The 21,789-nt window shown below is 43.9% G+C and overlaps 1 protein-coding gene across 1 annotated transcript in view; it reads left to right on the forward strand.

The window, feature by feature from the left end:
* Window positions 1-21,010, forward strand: part of SYNDIG1 (synapse differentiation inducing 1) — a 104,317-nt gene extending 83,307 nt beyond the window's left edge. Inside the window, exon 4 of the mRNA XM_040553654.1 lies at window positions 20,990-21,010. Coding sequence (XP_040409588.1) covers window positions 20,990-20,995 — 6 coding nt within the window. The 3' untranslated portion in view covers window positions 20,996-21,010. The remainder of the gene's footprint in view (window positions 1-20,989) is intronic.
* The last annotated feature ends 779 nt before the right edge of the window (window positions 21,011-21,789 follow it).

Genomic DNA, 21,789 nt, shown 5'->3' on the forward strand with positions numbered 1-21,789 from the left:
GGCTGGGGTTCTCATGGAAGTCCCTTATCATACTCCTTTCCCCAGCCAACGCCACAGGTACCTATAGAAAACACTGAAAGACATGTTTAGATACCTGAATTGCTTCTTCATGTCAGCCAATTCATGCTGCAAGTGTGCTTTCAGCAGTGGGATAAAAGAAAACGACAGCAGGTGGTATCAAAACTACTGGGAGAAGGCCTGAGCAAGTAGTCTGGCTTAATGGCATTTGCTTGGAAACAGATACGCACAGTGCCATAATAGTCCAGATGGTGTGGTTGGCTTTTCTATTCCCGGAACAGAGAGGCGATATTCATTACCAGCTATGTTCATGGAAATGCTCTGAGACTCCCGTGCTGCAGGATGGGATCTTGCCCCTACATCCTCCACTCAGGTTCCTCTCTGCTTATGGCTGGGGCCTCAGCAGGCAGCCCTTACAACCCCTTCTTGCTTATAGTAATAACTATAAGCCATGTCCCTTCCTCCCTGGGGAAGGTGTTGCACAGCCAGAGGGTCAGACTGGAAAACCTTCACCACCTGCATTTCCCTGCCACGCTTCCAGGGGCTCCATGCCATTATGTGGGGCTGAGCCCACAGAGAGGGGAGCAGCATGCATCATTTGCTTGAAGGGCATGATTCCTTCTAGCTGGCAAAGGCTGAATCTCAGTTAAATGCCCTTTGGCAATTCAGAGTTAAGAAAACATTTTTCTATGGGTTGGTTTGCTTTGGAGTCCAAGTGTGTGATTCATCTCTTGCACAGGAGCTGAGGACACAGGCTGACCTAGTTTGGATAGCAGCTTCTCCCTCTCCAGAAAACTCCAATTCTCTCTTTTTTTTTTTTTTTTCCCTTTGGTTTCTGCATGCTGATTATCTCCATGGTCTTCTACTTGTCCTATTATAAGTGTCTCTATCACTCCTATTACTACAATGACAGCACTAAACAGAAAAGCAACATTCAGCTCATTGGTAAAAAGAAGTGCTGAGGAAAATAGATGCTTTATTTTGAAAGAAATTCTTCTTTTCTCTCCTAAGGTTAGCAGTGGATAAAAAATAAAAAAGAGAAAAAAAAAAAAAAAAGTCAGTTGAAATATTAGGTTTCAGTTCTGTGGCTGTTCTGGGATGTCTTACAGTGAAATAAGACTTTGAAATTAAAACTGGTTTCCAACTGTCCCAAAACTTATTTTTTGTTTATTGTAATGCCATCAAACCTGGTTTTGGATGCCTTTATCAATTTTCCTCAAAATTAAAAAATACCATAAAATAAATCATGTTGTCACAAAAGCCTTTAATGTAACTAAAAACATATCCTCCATGACATGAGCAACAAGAAAAGTTTCGCCCAGTTTCCCCAGCTATATCACCCCTTACAGAGCTCAGCACTGCATTGGTTTCCTTTCTGGTTTATGCAGGTAGGGAACAAGAAGAGAAGACATGAAGGCTAAGACACCTGACCAGGATGAGAAGAGGAACCTGCAGTCAAATTCATAAGTGAACACAGACTTTCTAAATGCAAGCCCAGCAGAGAAATGGGCACTGGCTGTTCTCTTCCAGCTGTCAACTTTTAGGAGCCACATGTGGCATTAGTATCTCAAATAACAGTCTGGGAGCCATTCGTGGAAGAGAGCACGAACAGCTTATTCCCTGCTCATGTCCTCCTGGCTCCTAGATTTAGGATCAAAGCCTCCCTCACCTCTGTGCCACGTGTTGGACACTGCACTCCACAGCTCTTTGTGGCTCCTCTCTCCACAAGGGGCAGCAACTGAAGGTGGTCCATGGCCAAGCAAATTACAGATCACAGCAAGTACAAGTCCTCAGCCACTCCACCATGCCCCAGCAGGGCACATGATGGATTAAAAACCTATTCTTGTGACAAAGAATGTAATGAGAGCAGAAAATGGCACTGCATGAATCCATTCCTCTGACAAGGGTTGTAATGAAAAATACAGAAGGTTTCACTGGTGCTGTGTTAGCACTGCAGATCTGTCCTCCTTGTTCTTGTCAGAATTTACAAAGAGAAAGAAAATAATGCTTGCATCTTCTTCGGAGCAAGACAGATTTCTGGTTTGTTTTGCCATGAAGGAAATGTAAATATCTACAGATTTCCTGCAGAACCGTGCAAATGCTCCTGCAGAACTTCTGAAAGCCACTGATATATTGGCAAGCCAAAGAAAAAGCAAACAAACTGCAAACAGAAGATACGTAGCATGCACCAAACCTACCTAAGAAGCACTGCTTGCCAGAGACCCGCCTCTCTGATTGCCTTGTGATGCCATAAAATCATCTGACCCAGTGAGTGATGTAGTCTTTCTTTGTCAATGCTTGGATTGCACGAGCTGGCATCTCTCTTGCTTTCTGTGATGTGATTGCTTCACATCTCCATAGCTCACTACAGACCACAAGCTGCAACTGCAGCTCAGTGCTCAGCCAGATCCTCTGCTGCCACCCGACCCCTTCCACCACACCAGCTGCAGCCATGCTGCCTGCTGATGATTTTTTCCAAGTTGTAGCAGGCCAAATTCCTGGCTGGAAGAACTATAACACTTACACTGCAGCAGTCGTGGAGGCTAAGACTATGAATGGCACTCCAGGGTGTAGTGAGGAGACTAGATATAGGAGAAAATAAAGACAGAAAGTGTGATGACGAGATGTGAATCCAGAATGAGGCAGCCATCCCATTCCTCCCATCTTTATGTCTTTCCTGAAACATACCCAGTTTTAGATGGGATCCACGACATATTGCACAGTATGCTGTAGAAATAGTGTCATGCAGTTGATTGTATGAGCTCCTACTCTTTCTTGTCAGTTTTCAAAAAAGGCAGCTTGTTTTGCTATCTTTCAGACTGTTTGAAAGCTTTGTAAAAATCTGTCCATGCCTGCCCAAACACACACAGAAGCCTTGACTCTTCCGTTCTAGGAATAAAAAATATAAAATAACATAACATAACATAACATAACATAACATAAAATAAAATAAAATAAAATAAAATAAAATAAAATAAAATAAAATAAAATAAAAAAATAAATAAATAGGAGACCCTTCCTGGAAAACACAGCCAAACTTGGTACAACCTTTCCTGGAGTACAGGCAGATTTCAGAGAGCCCCGATCCTGCTGCTGTACAAACACCTCCTCCAGTCCAAAGAATCATCGAGACAGGACTCCGGACTGTGATTGAGCAGCAATGGCACATGGGGAACAGAGTGATACTGTCATAAAAAAAAAAAAAAAAAGAGAGAGAGAGCCCATCCTGAAGCTGTCTGAGAAGGGACCAATGTCAGGAAAAACTCAAATACTCATCTAAGAGCAGAGGTGTGTGCTGAAAACCCTTCTTTAGGAAGGACAGTGGACTTTCCTCTTGCTGGTGGAAAGTTGCCCTGTTCAAGCTCTGTGATACCCCAGTTCTGCTTCAGGCTCAGACTTCTGTTAAGCTTTTGGAACAGCAGCTTTTTCTCTTCTGTTTTTCTCTCCTGTATGATTATCTGTTTACTTTTCTGTTCCATTCCATTAAACTCCACAAGGCATTTGATCCTTTCAACATCCTGGATGGTATCCAATGCACCAAATTATATCAGGGAACATAGATCTCTTCCATTGCCTAGCACATGCTATTTCAACATTGCAAACTGAAATACACAATGCTGGAATTGCAAAACGTTGTAGTTCAAAGCTACACAACAGGGTTTTGCAAAAGTTTGACATGAATTTGGCATGTGCTAACGCATGCTGCCACCAAAACCCAGGGTCAGGCATATCTCTTGTCAAGTCTGTATGATTGCTCTGCCCTCCAGAACAAACCATCTCAGAGTTTCCAGGTGTTTATCACAGCACACACCCCAGCAAAAGAAGAGCTATCTCTACTCATCAAGACCATATTCCCCCGTGCTGCCAACCTTTCTGTCCCAAAAAGACAATTGCCTTTGTCATTAGCCAAAGGTGAAAGAATGATCTCATGTTTTGAGGGCCCCATTCAGAGATCACTTGTAGACTATATGAGAAATAATAGGAGATGCAGGTTTATCTTCAGCTTTGCTACCACCTCACCACGAGACCCTGGGGCGGGCACTTGTTTCATTACCTCAGTGGTAAATCAGGGCTGTAGATATCCCTGCTCTATTAAACCATCTAACGTTGGTTCCTAAAGCAGAGCCATAAAATATTAGGGATGCAGCAGCATTCCTGCACATGTAGGCAAGAGCTGTCAGACAGGCAGACTACACACAAGTAGTGCCAGCATGTCCAGGATATGCCTCTGGTTATAGATAGCCTAGCAGAAGTGGCTCCAATTTGCTTCAGTCCTGAGCAAGCTAGTTTCTGCAGAAGCCCTGTGAAGTTCTAGGCATCAGTCCTTTAAAACAGAGGCTGAAGCAAAGGTGAGACAAGTGTAATGACATGTTTCTGATGGTAAATCCTGGAGAAGAGCTTGGAGGAGAGCTACATGAGGCCAAGCCTTTCCACAGGTCTTGGGGAGACTTTCCTGATCCAAAGCAGCATGAGCCAGTGTCTTCTGCACTGCTAATACAACAGTGTGCTTCTGTTCCCCTGCCTCCTCTCTGCATTTAGAGGGTCTCTGAAGCTGTCTTGCAGGTTTAAGATCCAACTTTGTCGTCTTTTGACCTTGGCAAGATGCTCTGAGGCAGCAGCAAGAACGGGGAAAGGAGCAGAAGGAAGTGTTGCCCATTCTCAATGCAGAGGTCCGTGTCTCATGCCAGCACCACTCCTACCCATCAGTCCTTATGCTGTCCCCCCTGCACTGAGCCTGGCTCTCTGAATGCTGATCAGTAGCTTTATTTAGCTGGAGCTATTTCCTTAATGAATAGAGGTCGGTGGATAATCTAAACATTTTGGATGACTGCCCAAATGTCAAATGGATCTTTACCTGCTTCCCCCTCATTCATCACTCAAAGCCCTGTGAAGTTACCATTTTGCTTTCCTTTCTTTCCCCACTACAAAATACAAAAAAATAAAACATATTATTATTTAGTACAGTTCCAGCAAGGATCAGCACAGGGAACCCACAGCTGGAGTGGAAGAAATTGAAATGCTAGACTTTGTCTGGGAGATGTCTTTGTTGTTCTTCCCATTGTGAGCTCTGCATGCACCTTTTCATTCAGAAATATCTGTGATAAAACAGCCAGGACAATACCTAAGCTGGAGAAACAGCAGGAGAGACCGTCTGCATCCATCTGTAACTGCTTGAAAGGCAAAGATGTGTGTGTATATCAAGATGTGCTGGTGCAAAAGGGCTGTGGTGTGGCTGGAGATGAACGATATTACCACTTCTCCAGCCTCATCTGGAATGCTGTATGGGGGTCCCTAGTACACAACAGAAATAGACACACTGGAGAGAGGCCAGTTAAGGCCACCAAGATGGTGTATGAAGGTAGGCTGTGGGAGCTGATTTTTTTTTCAGCTTGGAGAAGGGGAGATGTTGCCATCTACAGCTACCTAGTGGGGGTTATAACGGAGATGGAATTGACGCAGCGGACTCATGGTCCAGTTAGATATAGGAAAAAACTCTTCCCCACAAGAGAGGTGCAACACTAGGACAAGGACCAGACAGGCTGTGAATTCTCCATTCTTGGTGACATTAAAGCTTCATTTGCTCATTTGAACAACATGACCTAATGTTGAAATTGGCCCTGTCTTCAGCAAGGAATATATCACATCCCATCCCACCTACTTCATTCCGTGAACCTATGAAACTCAGAGCAATTCTTCCCAATTGCTCTTGGCTTACAGCTTGTTGTTGCTGTTCTAGACCTGTGTAAGGCCAAAAATAAATTCAGCAGGTTATCTGTCTCACCCCTACTTACAGTCTACTAACATTTACCACGTGGCCCTCTGCCATGCCATCAAAGTGGTGCCGTGGCCACATCACCACCTTTAAAACATGTAACACCAGTCAGCCCACAATCCCCACATACACCTTTCAGCCAAAACCAGCTAGGGGCAGCAATCTTCTCCTGGAGTTCCTCCTTTGTGATTCACCAGCAAGCTATTTTAGCACTCCTTCAGTACATACATTTTTGCAATTTTTTTTGATGACCCAGCTCCATACAGGAGACAGGCACAGTTCTCTATAAATACCAAATCTCTCTTGATAATTGTTTCTTCTCCAGGAGGCCACCAGCCTTGATGTCCCCCAAGATTCAGGACTTCTTTCCAGTCTCAACTCACGTCTAAAACTGCACAAAATGTCTGTGGCTAGAAGAGCTGTGTGGCCAGCAGCAAGCACTGCTCTTCCTGGGTTTGCATTGAAACCCACGTGTGGGACACGTTGCCTGAATAGCTATCATCCACAGCTCAATGAACAAGGCAATTCAGCGTCTCCCTTTCTAACTTCCCTTTTAGACCCAAACCCATGATTCAGAGTAACAGATAAAGCAGCTTTACAGTTTTTCCTAAGAATGGGGCCAGCCTTCACAATACTTGGACCCCATCTGCTGAGAAATGTGGAAACTCGTCCCTTCCACACAACTTCCACTGACAGTTTACTTAGGGAGTTATCAAATCTACATAACCATATGAATACCAATCTACCTTTATTGTATATTGCTCTGTTCATGTATATTGATGAAAGCAGCGATGGAACAATACCAGGTAATGAATATATTGAACTGAGCAGTAGATATATCTGGAATGTATAACTAGATTCTGCTTTGACTATTCAATTTTTCTGCACAAGCGTGGGAGTGCTATATGCATTCACCATGTACAATAGAACTAACACCAAGAACTGTCTGTTTGCAACATTTTTTATCTCAGGAGAATTTAAAAATTGAGTGAAGGGAAATGTACTTTTGTTTGTAGAGTGTCAGTTGAGTCCTTATGAATTTCAAAAGCTCAAACACAAGCAGGACCTGAAACATCATCTTCTACTTCTTTCTATAACTTGTTTGTTTCTTCAGAATTCAATTTTTTTTCTTTATTCCTTTATGTCTGTTCGTTTCCTCCACTGTTGCTGATGTGAGTTGCATCAGCAAGAGAGCTTTGAATGCACCAGTATGGAGCTCTGACAGCCAAACATTCGAACCATGATCCTTGTGGGATACAAGTGCCAGGCAAGAAATATTTTGCTCCATGTAAGTGTGTATCATAGAACCATAGTATATCCTGAACTGGAAGGGACCCACAAGGATCAAGTCCAACTCCTGGCTCAACATAGGACCACCCAAAAAGCAAACACTATGTCTGAAAGCACTGTCCAAATGCTTTTGAGCTCCAGCAAGCTCGGTGCCATGACCACTTTCCTGGGGAGCCTGACCACCCTCTTGGTGAAGAACCTTTCCCTAACATCCTGAACCTCCCCTGTCCCAGCTCCATGCCGTTCCCTCGGGTCCTGTCACTGTCCCCAGAGAGCAGAGCTCAGCGCCTGCCCCTCCGCTGCCCTCGTGGGGAGCTGCAGGCCACCATGAGGTCTCCCCTCAGCCTGCTCTGGGCTGAACACACCAAGGGACCTCAGTTGCTCCTCAAACATCTTGCCCCCTAGACCCTTCACCATCTTCATAGCCCTCCTTTGGACACTCCCTAATAGTTTCATGTCCTTGTTATGTTGTAAAACTGCATCCAGTACTCAAGGGGAGGCCGCCCCAGTGCAGAGCAGAGTGAGACAATCACTTCCCTTGACCAGCTAGCAATGCCATGCTTGGTGCATCCCAGGGCACGGTTGGCCCTTTTGGCTTCCAGGGCACACTGTTGACTCATATTCAACTTGCCATCAACCAGAATCCCCAGACCCCTTTCCACAGAGCTGCTCTCCAGCCTCTCATCTGCCAGTCTGTACATATAGCCAGGACTGCGCCATCCCAGGTGCAGAATCTGGCACTTGCTCTTGTTAAGCTTCATGTGGTTGGTGATTGCCCAGCCCTCTAATTTGTCAAGATCTCTCTGCAAGGCCTCTTTACCCTCGAGTCAACAGTTCCTTTCAATTTAGCGTTGTCTGCAAATTTATCTAGTATACCTTCAAGTCCTACATCCAAATCATTTATGAAAACATGAAAAAGAACTGGCCCTAAAATGGAGCCTTGGGGAACCCCACTAGTGACTGGACACCAGCCCGATGTAATCCCATTTACTGTAACACTTTGAGCCCAACCTATCAGTGCATTGTTCACACATTTCATTATGTATTTGTCTACCTGTATGCTGGACATTTTGTCCAGAAGACTAATGTGAGAAACAGTATCAAAAGATTTTGTGAAAACCAAAAAGATTACTGGCTTCCCTTGGTCAACTAGATGGGTGACCTTATCATAAAAGGAAATTTAGTTAAGCAGGACTTTTCCCTCCTGAACCCGTGTTGACTGTGACCAATGACTGCATTGTGTTTCAGGTGTTTTTCAATAACTCCCAGGATAATCTTCAAAATTTTACCAGGCATTGAAATGAGACTAACAGGCCTGTAATTACTAGGGTCTTCTTTCTTGCCCTTCTTGAAAACCGGGACAGCATTTTCCTGCTTCCAGTTGACTGGGAGCTCTCCAGATTCCCAAGACCGTTGAAAAATAATTGAAAGAGGTCTCACAATGACATCAGCCAGTACCATGGGATGAAACCTGTCAGGCTCTATAGACTTGTATGCATCCAGCTGGAGCAGCAAATCCTGCACAAGTTCAAAGTTGACTGGGAATTTATCATTTCTGCAGTCATGGCCCTCCAGCCCTCCAGCTCAGGGCTCCTAGGGCCCATCACTGATGTTGAAGACAGAGGCGAAGAAGGCATTAAACATCTCTTCTTTGTCTATGTCCCTGTTTGTGAGGTGACCATCCTCATCATGTTATCTCTGCTCCTACTTTTTCTGCTATATTTAAGCACATTTTTAAAAGTCCATTTTGTTGTCTCCTGCAGTGCTAGTCAGCTTCAACTCTAATTGAGCTTTGGGGACACAAATTTTCTGCCTACAATGGAAAACAGTATCTCTGTAGCCCTCCCATGTTGTCCAACCTCACTTCCAGTGACCATACACTTTCTTTTTTCCACCTAAGCTGTAGAGAAAGATCCCTGCTCAGCCAAGCCAGCCTTCTCCCTCACTTCTTTGACTTCTGACATTTTGGAATGTCTTGCTCCTGTGCTCAAGAAGTGGTACCTTAAATGTGGCCAGCACTGATAGACCCCAATGCTTTCGAAAGTGGATTACCAGGGGATGTCAGCCCTCTCTTGTACAAGGCACATAACAAAACAGGGCCCTGATCTCACAGGCACAGGTAGATTGGGAGTTGAGTATTTACATATGTCTGAAATTTGTGTGTTTTGTTTCTCCATGCCCTACAGCGCACTAGCACACCGGGTAGTTGTCTCTTAATTCCCAGAGCTGTTCAAGGACAAATACACTAATGACAGTGAAGTAGCTGAATGCTGCAAATTCCATAGCTAAAATAGCCCACGCTTGCAGAGGACTTTGAAATGCTCATTTTTATTTCTATGCACTTCTGCTAAGTGTTTTTACTCTTTAAGATAATGGCTATTCATCCCGACACTATTTCGTAAAAATCCAGTCATGAGAGACAATCTTCTTATCTCCTAGGATACATAGGTTTTGCGCGACAACGATAAAACCACAGAGAAATTAATTTATTCTCTCAAAATCATCTCTCTTTCTGTGCATATATGTATGTATTTATGCATATATGGAATATTTTTTTCACTAATGAAAAAAATGACAAAATTAGTTTAGAAATTCAGCATAACAACATTATACGGTTTTATGCAGAGACAGAGATTTTTGGGTCCTGCTGATTTGCTAATTTTGACTATGAGGGAGCAGTTTAAACTAGCTGAAAACCTAGCCCCAAAAAGTGGCATTTAATTTTCTAACTTAATTTCAGGCTACAAATGGGATTCTCTTGTTAGGTTATTCAATTTTATTTTAAAACAGTAGAAAAGTATTAATGAGTTAAGTTTTTCAAAACTTATAGCTGCAAAAGCTTCTTTTTGCAACAAGTAAGAGGAGGCAAGTTTGGTCTTCATGTTTTGCTCCTTAAAGGAAACAAAAAGAGACAGGGAAATGAAGTTATTGAGGGTAAAGCTTGAAGTGAAGATTAGCAAACAGCAAATGCTGAACAAAATAAGCACAATCTGGCAATGGAACTGTCAAATTTGCCTTCATAGTTCCTTTAAAGAAAAAAATAGATGTTTTTGCATCCTTATCTGCTTCTTCTCTGTCATATATGTGGTGTTTCATTGTGCCCAAAAGCTATACTTCTCAAAAGCCTGCCAAAATAACCTATTTCCCAAACTTCCACCAAGCTTTCTCTGACCTTGGAGCTGCTAAGTAATGGTGTTCTCAGTATTACATAAATCTTCAATGTTTAGACACTTGAAGTAATACAGTTCACCATGGTCTTGTTGCAAAGCTTCAGACCACATGAGAATTTGCAAAACCTCTGGTAACTTACATCAGCTGAGCGGAGAGGGGAGTGTGGACACAGATGTCCACCAAGATTTGAGTGCATGATGTGTGAAGTAGAGACCATCTTTTCAGGCAACACAGTGATGAACCCAATAATTTAACACCCCAGCACTGCAGACTGGGCTTGGAGGCACCAGTCACAAACATATTTTTTAGAAATATGTAAGTTTGAATCTGAAACCTCTTCTCCAACAGGACTTTGTTTCAAAAAACACCCAATGACACCTCCATCTCAGTTCCTGCAGGGAAGAACAGCCAGCTTTCTGATTGCTGTGGGGACTTACAGGTGCAGCTCTATTCCCAGTAGTATTTTTAACACTTCCTAAGCACATTAGAGTCATAATAAGTCCTTCAAGAGTTGAAAGTCTACTCAGATAAGGTGCCCAGCTGGGCATCAAAGCTTCTCGTAGTCGCTTCCGGTAGTCTCCTGTGTACATAGTTACCTCCTTTGACACACACACCCCTGAGGTTCTAGTCCTCAGTATCAGGACCCTGGAAAATAGATAATCCAAAGTCACATAGACTGCACTAGAAAAGATTACCCCAACGTTTTTCTTCTCTGGTTTACCACTCATATGAAACACATAAACAAACACATTGTGAAAACTTCTGGTCAAACCACTTCTGCTTTTAAAAACAACCAGATAAATTGTGAGCATACTCATATCCCCTCAACTTTCTTTGACTCTGCTGGAAGGTCATAAAGGTCTGACCATGCAAAATCAATCCAGGACTAGCTCCACTACCCACTTTTTCAGCATTGCTGCCAGGGGAACAAGCATCACTGTGGCTGTTTTGGTTAATCCAGGCCCTTGTGATGCCAAGAGAAAAATGCAAATTAGCAAAGCCTCATTCAGAGGAAATTTATATCAATTTTCCCTCTCCATTGAGACCTGTGTGAGCAATTCTAGCTATGTGAAAAAGATGTTTGGCCGATAAACACTGTGAGAAGACAGGGGCCAAATGCAGCTGGCTCAGGTACCAGGTGAGATAGTGACAATATGTTAGGTAACACAGACTAGCTGAAGTCCTTCCAGACTTTCACAGTGGTTGCACAGCTGCTGTATGAGAACACAGCAAGGAACAGACCCTACGTCAGAGTCACTTAAGCAGACAAAACACTTAAGAAAGGAGACATTAACTACTGTGCGTGTAAAGAGCTGTGGCAGATGTGTGCAGGGGAAGGAAGCCCATATACAGAAGGATGTTCCCAAGTAGGGAAAGTCTCCAGATTTCCTCTCACATGATGGTAGATACAATATAAATACTGTTGACACCTAAGTTGATGTAGTTTTCAACACAAAACACAACTTGGCTGGTGCAGGCCTCCATCAACAGAAAAGTTGTGTCTTTGGTAGTGATACACAGATTTCAGGTACTTCGCTGGCTGAAGACAGGCATAGAGCATTTACCAGCAGAGATGACTTGGATGGAGTTGAAAAAAAAATAAAATTAAAAAAAATTAAAAAAAAGTTAGTCAAGGAATTATAATACACCTGAAGCTCTGTTTCCTAAATTAGTCTTGGTAACTGGCCATGGGGGTGTCCACCCCAATTTCAGTTTGGTGGTGTGTTTTCCCCTCACTTGTCCTCTAGCTGGCTAGTGACTGGCTCTGGTGTTTGCAGCTGCTGGCTGCCTTAGTTGTGAGGTACAAGTCATTAATACTGAGCTCAACATCATCAATATAATCTGTCTGACAGTAATTTAGGCCATGTTCATCAGTGGTGAAGAGCAATCAGTCACAGTCAGGTTATGTCTCACCCTGCAGGCAGGGTGTCCTCTACAGTCAAGCACCTTCCCTATGTCCCATGGAAAGCTTTGCTGCTTCTCAACTCGTTGTCACTTTGCCTGTTGGCTGAACTGGTCAAGCTGGGGAGGGCTCCGTGCTGACCTCCATCACACCACTTCCAGCTGCCTCTAACTGGTGCAGGATTAGTCACCCACCACTCCTCAGATGTTAGAAGCACCTGCAGGGTACAAACTCTTCTCATCCCTCCAACTGGTATGTCTGAGGCCACCTGTATGGGACAGACCCCTTCGATCTAACATGCTTCCACCTCTGAAACTGGCTGGGCCTCTTAGAAGAGGACACCTCAGCATTCAAGTCTCACGGATCCTTGAGGTTTATGGAAATTGCCAATAACAAGACGATTATTTTATGGCTCTGAGTCCCTACTTCCACAGTAAGATGCCCAACTCTGGAGAAACCCTATGTATGGGTTTCTTAAGCCATGCATGACATTGAATAGTAAAAGCATTTGACTGCAGCACCAACACCAGCCCCAACAGCATGGTTGCAAGATGTTGCTCTCCAATGTCTTCTCCTCTGTGAGCCTTACTCCTTCCTTAAGCTGCATATCTGCAAATGTTGGCAGCCCGCTGGGAATGAGAAAGGGTTATTACAAACAAGACTATTCCAGTAAATAAGAAGGGCAAAAGCTGACCTCTTTTTGGAAAAAAAAAATAAATAAATAGTTATTCTATAAGAGACAGCAATCACTGGTCAGTCTCCTGAGTGCATTTCCAAATCTCCCATAGAATCTCTTGCCCTCCCCTGCTAGATAGATGAACATACCTGTCTGCCTTGCAGCATTACAGCTGGTCACAGGAGACTTCAGACAGCGATGTTAAGGAGGGCGAGAAACAGCTCCACTGAACCAGCTGTGCTCAGCATCAGCATCTGGGCTGCCATATTCAAACACAACACCTATCTTCATCTTTTTCACTGCTCAGGCATGGCCCAGGCTGAAGCAGTGCCAGAGCAGCCCTGGGAGGCATTATCCCAGTGCCTGCTTTCTACGTAGCCTGGAGACTAATCCAAAAGGAGAGCATCACAAGTGGACAAAACAGGACACTGGAATGCATCAGGCTAACAAGTGATTTCCGACGGAAAGCTGGGAAAAAGAAGAGGACATGGCTACTGCTGAATTTAAAGAAATCAGCACAATAACACAGGGGTATGCAGTCTTACCAAACCTCTCTATAGTGCTCATCAAAGCCGTCTGGCATCAGACAGAAGAGGCAGTCTGCACTGATCAAGGTATTACATTCTAGCACGCTGTGATCTTCCCTTTGCTGTCATATCACCCAGCAGGCAGGCAGGGAGCAGATTACCTGTGAGGCATTACAAAAGGCAATCTTTATTGACAGTTTTTAGAAGAGCTAGGTCTTGCTAAGGCGGGCTTCTCAATGTCACTGTTAATGTGTTGGGTTTGGCTTTATTCTGGGCAGGTAATAAGGGTAAGGATGGCAAGAAGCTATATTTAATGCCATGGTTCCCAGCAAAGTGAGAGCCTTCATTATGTTTTGTGCTGGTTTACTCATTCTAGGAGATATAGCATAGCTATAAACTGAAGAGTGGCCCCATGAATTGTCTTTATTGCAGTAACTGCCTAGCATCCTCACCCCAGGCCAAAGCCCCCAGGTGCTATAAAAACACTGCTCTGAATTTGCAAAAATTCTTCCTACAAAAGAGCTGAATTCAGTTCAGTTCCTCTCCATTTTTGGTGAGCATGAAACAGATCAGGTCATGATTCCCCTGACTAGCTAAGCAGGTCTCCTGATGTGTCTGTTTGTCTTTCTGCATATCAGTTCATGCATTATAGGATTAAAAGCTTGTCTCCAGCTCACAGAGGAAGAGTGGCAGGTAGAAGACCCCAAATGATACCTACCCTAGCTCCTCCCAGGGCTGTTGCAAAAGAGCTATCAGCTTCATGGGATGGGGGACACCTATCCTGTGAAGTCAGAAGGTCAGTTTCTGTCCAGGGGTACAGGACCCATAATGAGATGCAGAGAAACAGAATTACCCACTCTACCAGGAGCCACCTGGCTCCCAGTGCCTCAGTGGAAGGTGTCCTCTGGGTCCCTGATACCAGGATGACCCATCCTTGCACCTGGAAGATGCTGACCTCGAAGACCTGTCCTTGAAGACCTGTCACTTTTTCTAAGCTCTTGTGCCCTTCAGACTGCCTCTGATAGGATCCTTTTTTTCCCTGCTCTTAAGCTCAGTTGGGAGTCTTGTTTCTGAGAAATGATTTCTTCCATCATCTCAGAGCATTGCAGCTCACCCAGCATCCTTGGAGGGTAGTAATGGCTTGTCAGTGTTGCAAAAAGGCAAGCAGGGTGAAATGGATAGGTAACATCAATCCAGGACAAAATTATAGAAATCTCCATACAGAGCCTATTCACTAAAAAATTAAAGATGGGAATACAACCAGGCCAATTAATCTGTTTTTATGAAAATAGGGCTTGTCAAACAAACCTGATTTTGCTCTGTGATGAGATTACAAATTTGGTTGATAAAGGGAACTGTCCAGAAGTAATAGGCTTAGATCTTTGGAGGGCTTTTGACTTAGTTTCAAATGACATTTGGTTTAAAAAATAAAATAAAATTGTACTATATAGCATCAATAAAGCACTAAACAGATTAAGAACTGCCTACCTGACACATATCAAGCAGTAAACAGTCAGGGGAAACCAACATTAAACAGAAATGGCTCTAGCGAGGTGGCCTGAGGAGCAAAAACATTTCCCGAATGGTTTGTTGCTTTCAGCTGTGCTCTGGAAGTCGATGCAGACAAAACTGGCAGGTGGTGCAGATACCAGCAGTTCAGCAGAGAGTGACAGGGATGAGGCTGCCATGCAAATGAGTCTGGATCACCGAAAGAGCATAGCACACTCACAGAGTCAGCCTGATGGTACGAAGTCGTGTGTCTAGCATGTCAAAATGCGTAAGACAGGGACTGTGCCCTGAAATGGGAGTTGCAATGGTCCCAGGACTGAATGTGACCTCCCAGCAGGAGGATTTGGCAAAGAAATGCAATCTACAGCAAGTACTTGGCATTTACTTTTCATGCCGTGACAAGGAGACCAGCCCTGGGATACTATGCAGCTTTCTGGCATCTGGAGTTTAAGGAAGCACTGAAAATTCAAAGACAGAGTGGAAAAGAGGTAACAAAACAATATAAGGGCTACGGGCAGGGAGGGGAGTGCGTTAGAGGCAAAGCTTAGAAATCATAAGTTAATACCTGTCAGAAAGGAGGAGGCAAGTGGAGTGGACTGAGAATACTTTCACAGGGAGAAAATGCTCCCTGGTAAACAGGCTCATCCATCTCACACAAAAAGACACAAGAAGCAGCAACTTGAAGTGGATGGTAAGCAAATTCAAATGAGAAATTAGGCTTAAGCTCTTAATAGAGGAGAAGAGTAGGCATGAAAAGAGGTTGGAACTAGCCAAGAGCCAGTCCTTGGATTCGGCCTCACCTCTGTGCAACAGGCATCGCAATGTCTCTCTTCTGCTGCCAAGTATTATGTTCCCAGTGTGACCATAGCCCTTAACCCACTGCCATATGATACCATAGGGCTCTGCACCATGCCCTGGGGGGCCCCAGTGAGCATTAAATGTCGTGGATGTCTCCCATGGGAGGCTGGGGAACTTCTGCTTCCACAGATCCGACACGCTACTATTGTAGGGACACAATAGCTGATAAATCAGTCCTTGCAAAGTCTACACAGCAAGCTGCTGAGAGCTTTGTGGCAGGACCTCACCCACGCCATCACCATATACACCCTCATTTCTCCTGAGCTTTGCCCTGTCCTTCCACAACCCAGCTCCTCTGGGATGACGCAGGCCTATGACCATACGGAGTCTGCAGACCAGACCCAGCCTCTTACACACAGCTTCTGGCTGCTTATATAGGGAACACCCAGAGATGTCACCCAGAATGTCTCAGTGATATTCAAGCCTCAGCAGTGCCCTGTGTCACACAGACAGGACTGGGAATAATGGGCTATGCTACATCTCTCTAATTTGCAGCATCATAACTGTTCTAATTTGCAATTTTCCCCAAATGAGACACTTGCTTGTCAATTGTCTGCTACCAATTACAAGATGGGCAGTATATGCCTTGGAAATGCAGCATCAACCTCTATTGGGATCATTAAAAGGAAGCGTTGTAATCTCATCCAGCCATTTTAGGTGCTTAACAAACCAAAAAGGGCAGACTTTCCTTAAGAAAAGTAGCAAGAAGTTGCCAAATGTTTCTTTTACACCCAGTGGATCTTTCCAAGGTGAGTTTAACAGTTATCTTGGGACTGCCAGACTGAATTGCTTTGAAAATTTTGTTCCTTTGTTTTTGTTGCTTTTTAGAGGAAAAAAAAAAAAAAAAAGACTAAGATAAAATAAGAAATACAGTAAGGAAAGGGAAGAAAAATAGCATCCTATAGCCCTTCAGCAAGAAAGTTGAAGCTCTTTGCCAAAATGCAGGCAGGAAGCTTTCAGTAGCATGCACACCAGCATCACAAGTTTAGCCTCAGCAAATTACAAAGTGACCCTTATCTGACACTATCCTGTAGTTCAACTTTTTGGCCTCACTTCACCAACATACTCTTCATATCTATGTGCCCATAGGAAGCGTTTTCACTGCCTCAAGGTCATGAGGAGAGTGGAAACACGACCTTCTTGCTGCAGGTAGCAGAACAGGCTGTAGGGCAGGCAGAGTGGTGTGTGTTTGGGCCATCTTCCAACACAGAGCCAGCCTGCTTTGATTTTTTGGGATGGTGTTGCCCCTGCCTGCTGCACAGAAACTCATCTTTGAGGAGACAACTACCTTTCCACATGGAGTGCCCAACCATGGAGAGCATCCTTCTCTCCTTTTCCAGCTGCTGTAGAGATGCTGCCTTTAGGGTCCTCAAATGTGAGGTGGATCTTCCCCTCTACCAACTAGACCTCACTGTTCCTGGACCTTTGTCCTGCCAGGGAAAATAATGTAAGTGAAATCAGGAGCTCTGTGCTTCTCTTTACAGAAGTGGGACTCTTTATGGATAGGTGAACACTTCATCAGGGCATTTAAAAGGACAAGATGACCTCTCAGAGCATCAGCCTTGCATGTCTGGAGCTCATCTCACCGAAGTTCTAGGCAGAGTATCATTCCCACTGTGTCAGCTGCTTCCCCAACAACCTGCAGGTCAGGGTGGCCATAACATTACAGTCCCCCTCCTTTTGGGCCCAACAGCTGCAACACGGACACAGCAACCAAAGATGGATGAGATCTACAGCAGCACAAGCAATCTCTGCTGCAAATTCATCCAATTATCAAAATGACTTAGAGCAGCCCTAAAGAGGCTGAAATAAAAGCAGTGCATGTGAAAAGAAAAACAGGCACTGTATGGCCAAGTGGTCTTTGCTTTTCACATATTTGGGATTTAACATCCTTGTCATAGAGCTGGACAACAGGAAAGTTGGAAGAGCAGAGGAACTTTACTACCAAGAAGACTGCACCCAAGTATTTGGAGCTCTTCTTACAAGCACATCCAGGGCCAAGGCTCTCAGGAAGATTTATTGCTTGGTCCTTCCTCATCAGCTCTCTGTTTGGGACCAAGTTGTCTCCCATCCACATTTTTGTCTCATTTCCCCTTCAGCATTCCCACTGCAATGAGCATTACTCATGCAGGCCATGTTTTCCAGCAGATACCAAACAGTTACGGTATCAAGCAAGGCTAAATTGCACTAGGCTGTGCGGAAACAAGCACGCTCGCTGCCCCACTCTAAGTATCAAGTGCCACATCTTCATTATAATCAGGCCTTCATTGTTGGTGAACAATGAACTCATCACACTGGGGCATGTGTGGAAAATCTCTCTCAACTGTGTGGGAGATCAAGTAAGAGGCTTTATTAAAAAAAAAAAAAAAAAAAAAAAAAAAAAAGCTGACAGTTGCACTATCCCTGTCCACGTGTCTTACAGACTGACATGCAACAGGGCCATCTTTCATCTTTGGCCAAGGACAGTGAAGTCCATACACCCAAACCTGGTACGCCAGCATGGGAGTCTTACTCCCATAGGACTGGGCACCTCGTGAAACTAAAAAACCCGGCAAGAGTCCCAGCCTTCCCAAAGATTCAGGAGGGAATTTCTTCAAGACTAGGCAGGCAACAAGGCTTTCCTGCAGGAGTTGTCTGGGTGGAAGCGGACAGAGATTAAGTCCTACCTCACATGGGGTGGAAAAGCCCTCAGTAGAGATAGCCAGGTTTTCTCCCTCTGCACACAGAGCTACATCTAAATGTTCCTCCTGATTATGGGTCAGCAGGGTTGAAAACTGTACAGTGTAATGTGGCAAGCTATGCCTACATGTTTGTAACATGAAGCATCACTTGGATTAATTGTTTTTTCATACTTCTCATGAGGACCAACAGCTGTCCTACAGGTAGACTTTGAACCTCAAAAACCCATGGCACAGATAGAAAACTGTTAGAGAGTGTCCAAAGGAGGGCAATTATGATGGTGAAGGGTCTAGAGGGGAAGATGTGTAAGGAGCTGCTGAGGTCCCTTGGTGTGTTTTGGTGTGTTCAGCCCAGAGCAGGCTGAGGGGAGGCCTCATGGCGGCCTGCAGCTCCCTCACGAGGGGAGCGGAGGGGCAGGCGCTGAGCTCTGCTCTCTGGGGACAGCGACGGGACCCGAGGGAACGGCATGGAGCTGGGACAGGGGAGGGTCAGGCTGGGTGTTAGGGAAAGGTTCTGCACCCAGAGGTGCTTGGGCACTGGGACAGGCTCCCCAGGGCGGTGGTCAAGGCCACCAGCCTGATGGAGTTCTGGAAGCATTTGGACAATGAGCTCAGACATAGGGTCTGATTTTTTGGGTTGTCCTTTGGGGATCCAGGAGTTGGACTCAATCCTTGTGGGTCCCTTCCAACTTGGATATTCTATGAGATCTTCTCTCAGAAACCTACAACACGGAGACTAGATGTTTCCCCCTACTTCCAAAAATCTAATAAAAAAGAAATCATCAAAACATTTTTGGTGAAAATTTTGAACATAACTGTCACTGTAACCCAGGTCTATTCTTATTTTACTCATTTCTCGCTCAATTTTAAATCCAGCTAAACACCTTCACATTAGAAAAAAATCTTTAGAAATATATTGGAAGTAAAAATACTCCATTTTAATAGGAAAATAAGAAAGAGGAAAATGATTTTTCTTTACTTAATTCAGCCATCTATAGCTGTGAAATTTAGCATGCATGAAAATCTTAAACCACTGTATGGTTTAGCATACTTAATAGGCAGCAGCAGTAGAATCTGCTGCAGGCTAGGATATTTTTTTTCAATGTCTCAAGGAAAAGCAACCTGAAACCATGATAAATACCTTTGAATTACAACATCTTTTTAATGCACACTTCTCTTGCAAGCAGGTTGTATTTATGAAACATGAATAAAATGCACATTTCAAACAACCTCCATGTTTCAGTTATTGAAATTGAGCATGATTACTTGTGAAAAGACACCGCAAATCTTCCTCGGATGTTTGTCGGTCGATTGGTCTGAGAGTCAGCCCCAATTTCCCTGTTTGAAAGTGATTTATAGGATGCTCATAGAAGCTAAAGAAAGCAGAGTGCTAATTAAGTGTCTTTAGCTGTCTGAATGTCAGGTACGACTCAAAGCAACTGCACTGCAGCCTTTTTCCCTGCAATGGCCCACTAACACCTCCTGAAGGCTCCAGATTCAGCCAAGTTGAAAAACATATTTCTGCCTTTTGTGTTGTTCTTACCCGGCTGAGGTGGCAGGGGCTGTGTAAAACTGTGGCATGTGTAAAACTGAATGATGCTCATCTACAAGCACAGAGGGCTACAATTGCTCCTGAGCCATCACAGATAGATTTCCCCTGCCAGAAACAAGCAGGATCTCTATAGGTCTGAACTGTTATTAACAATGCAGGAAAGTCTCATTGTGCACCATAAGGGCTCATTTGATCATGATGAAGATAGTGATAAAAGGGAGCACAGAGGCTTCTGAGTTCAATGTGAATGCTGCACTTCAAATCACTGGAGAGAGAAGGGAGGCAGAGACATGGCTGTGTGCATGCATGCAGACCCTTCAGAAACAAATTAACAAGAACAAATTAAGCTCTAAGAGAAAAATGCTAGAAGGCACTTGGCGAGGGTACCTGTGCTGGGGGGTTATTTACACCATTTCTTTCTTTCAATGAACAAGTTTTCTGAGTGAAGCAAAAGCAAAAATTCCCTGGAGAATTTCATTCATAGTATATTTTGAAGACTAAAACAAAGAAGGCAGGGAAGACCAGACCTGCCAGAAAGAAACATCTTCATCCATGTTTAAATTATTGAATCACATTCTTCAGAGTAAGCTCTCAAATATAAAAGCACAAAAGTGCAAACCAGAAAATCCAGACGTGGAGGATGCAAGCCCCTCATGCTGTACTCTATCCACAACCAACACACTGCAATATTACACAGGAATTGAAATCCAGATAAACCTAGACAACAGTGAGGTCATCAAGCAGCTCACCCGCTCTTCTGACATTTTATATGGGGTTAAAATAAATCTGAAGATGATTACATCCTGAGTTGATCAAAATTGTCATAGCCCTCTTAAAGACCAGGGTAAATTCATACAAACTTGGATTTGCCCATCAAATTAAAATTGAATCAAAATGTGTTTCTTTGTTGTTGTTGTTTTTTTTAATGGCATAAATTACTCTCCACAAGTCTGCCATCTCATGACCAAATCTGTGTTTGCTGCTTTTTCTTTTTTCTTTCTTTCTTTATTTTTTTTTTTTTTTTTTTTTTTAAGTCCTAGATGTTGAAGTCTACTGACACCAGGATACCCAGTTTCTGTTCTTCTAAGTAAGTGCCTAACTGTGATGGAGAATAAACAAATCAAAGGTATGAACTGAAGGTCTCAAAAAATAAAAATTAGAAATGTAAGCCTCTAGATTTGGAAACAGTTTAACCTGACTTGATTCACTGAAACTCAAGCACAGCCCATCCCAACAAGCAGAAAGTCAGGCAATAACGTCTGGAGGCCTGCATGGGTAAACAAGGAGCTCTTGGCAAAACTCAGACATAGAGAGGGAGTATACAGAAGGTGGAAGCAGGAACAAGTAACCTGGGAGGAATATAGAAACACCATCTGAATGTACAGAGGTGAACTCAGGAAAACCAAAGACCACCTGGAATTGAATCTGGTGAGGGGTATCAAACACAACAAGAAGGGCTTCTACAAGGACATAAATAGTAAGAAGATGATTAGGGGAAATGTGGGCCCACTGCTGAATGGCTCAGGGGCCCTGGTGACACAGGGCATGGAAAACACTGGGGTACTGACTGCCATCTTCAGTTTAGCCCTTACTAATAAGACTGGCCTTCAGGAATCCCAGGTCCCAAAGACCAGGGGGAAAGTTTGGAGCAAGGAATACACACCCTTGATGGAAGAGGGTCACAGAACAAGAGCAGAGGGTTGGATACAATTACACCAATGATGTTTTCCGGTCCTACATCTTTTATATACCTATCATCAAGTCATGACATGACACTCAGTGTGAGACCAAGCCCTCCTAGTGAACAGAGAAGACAAGGGAGAAGAAAATTCAG

This window comes from Cygnus olor, chromosome 3 (genome assembly GCF_009769625.2).
Source record: "Cygnus olor isolate bCygOlo1 chromosome 3, bCygOlo1.pri.v2, whole genome shotgun sequence".
In the NCBI taxonomy this organism is placed as follows: Eukaryota; Metazoa; Chordata; class Aves; order Anseriformes; family Anatidae; genus Cygnus; species Cygnus olor.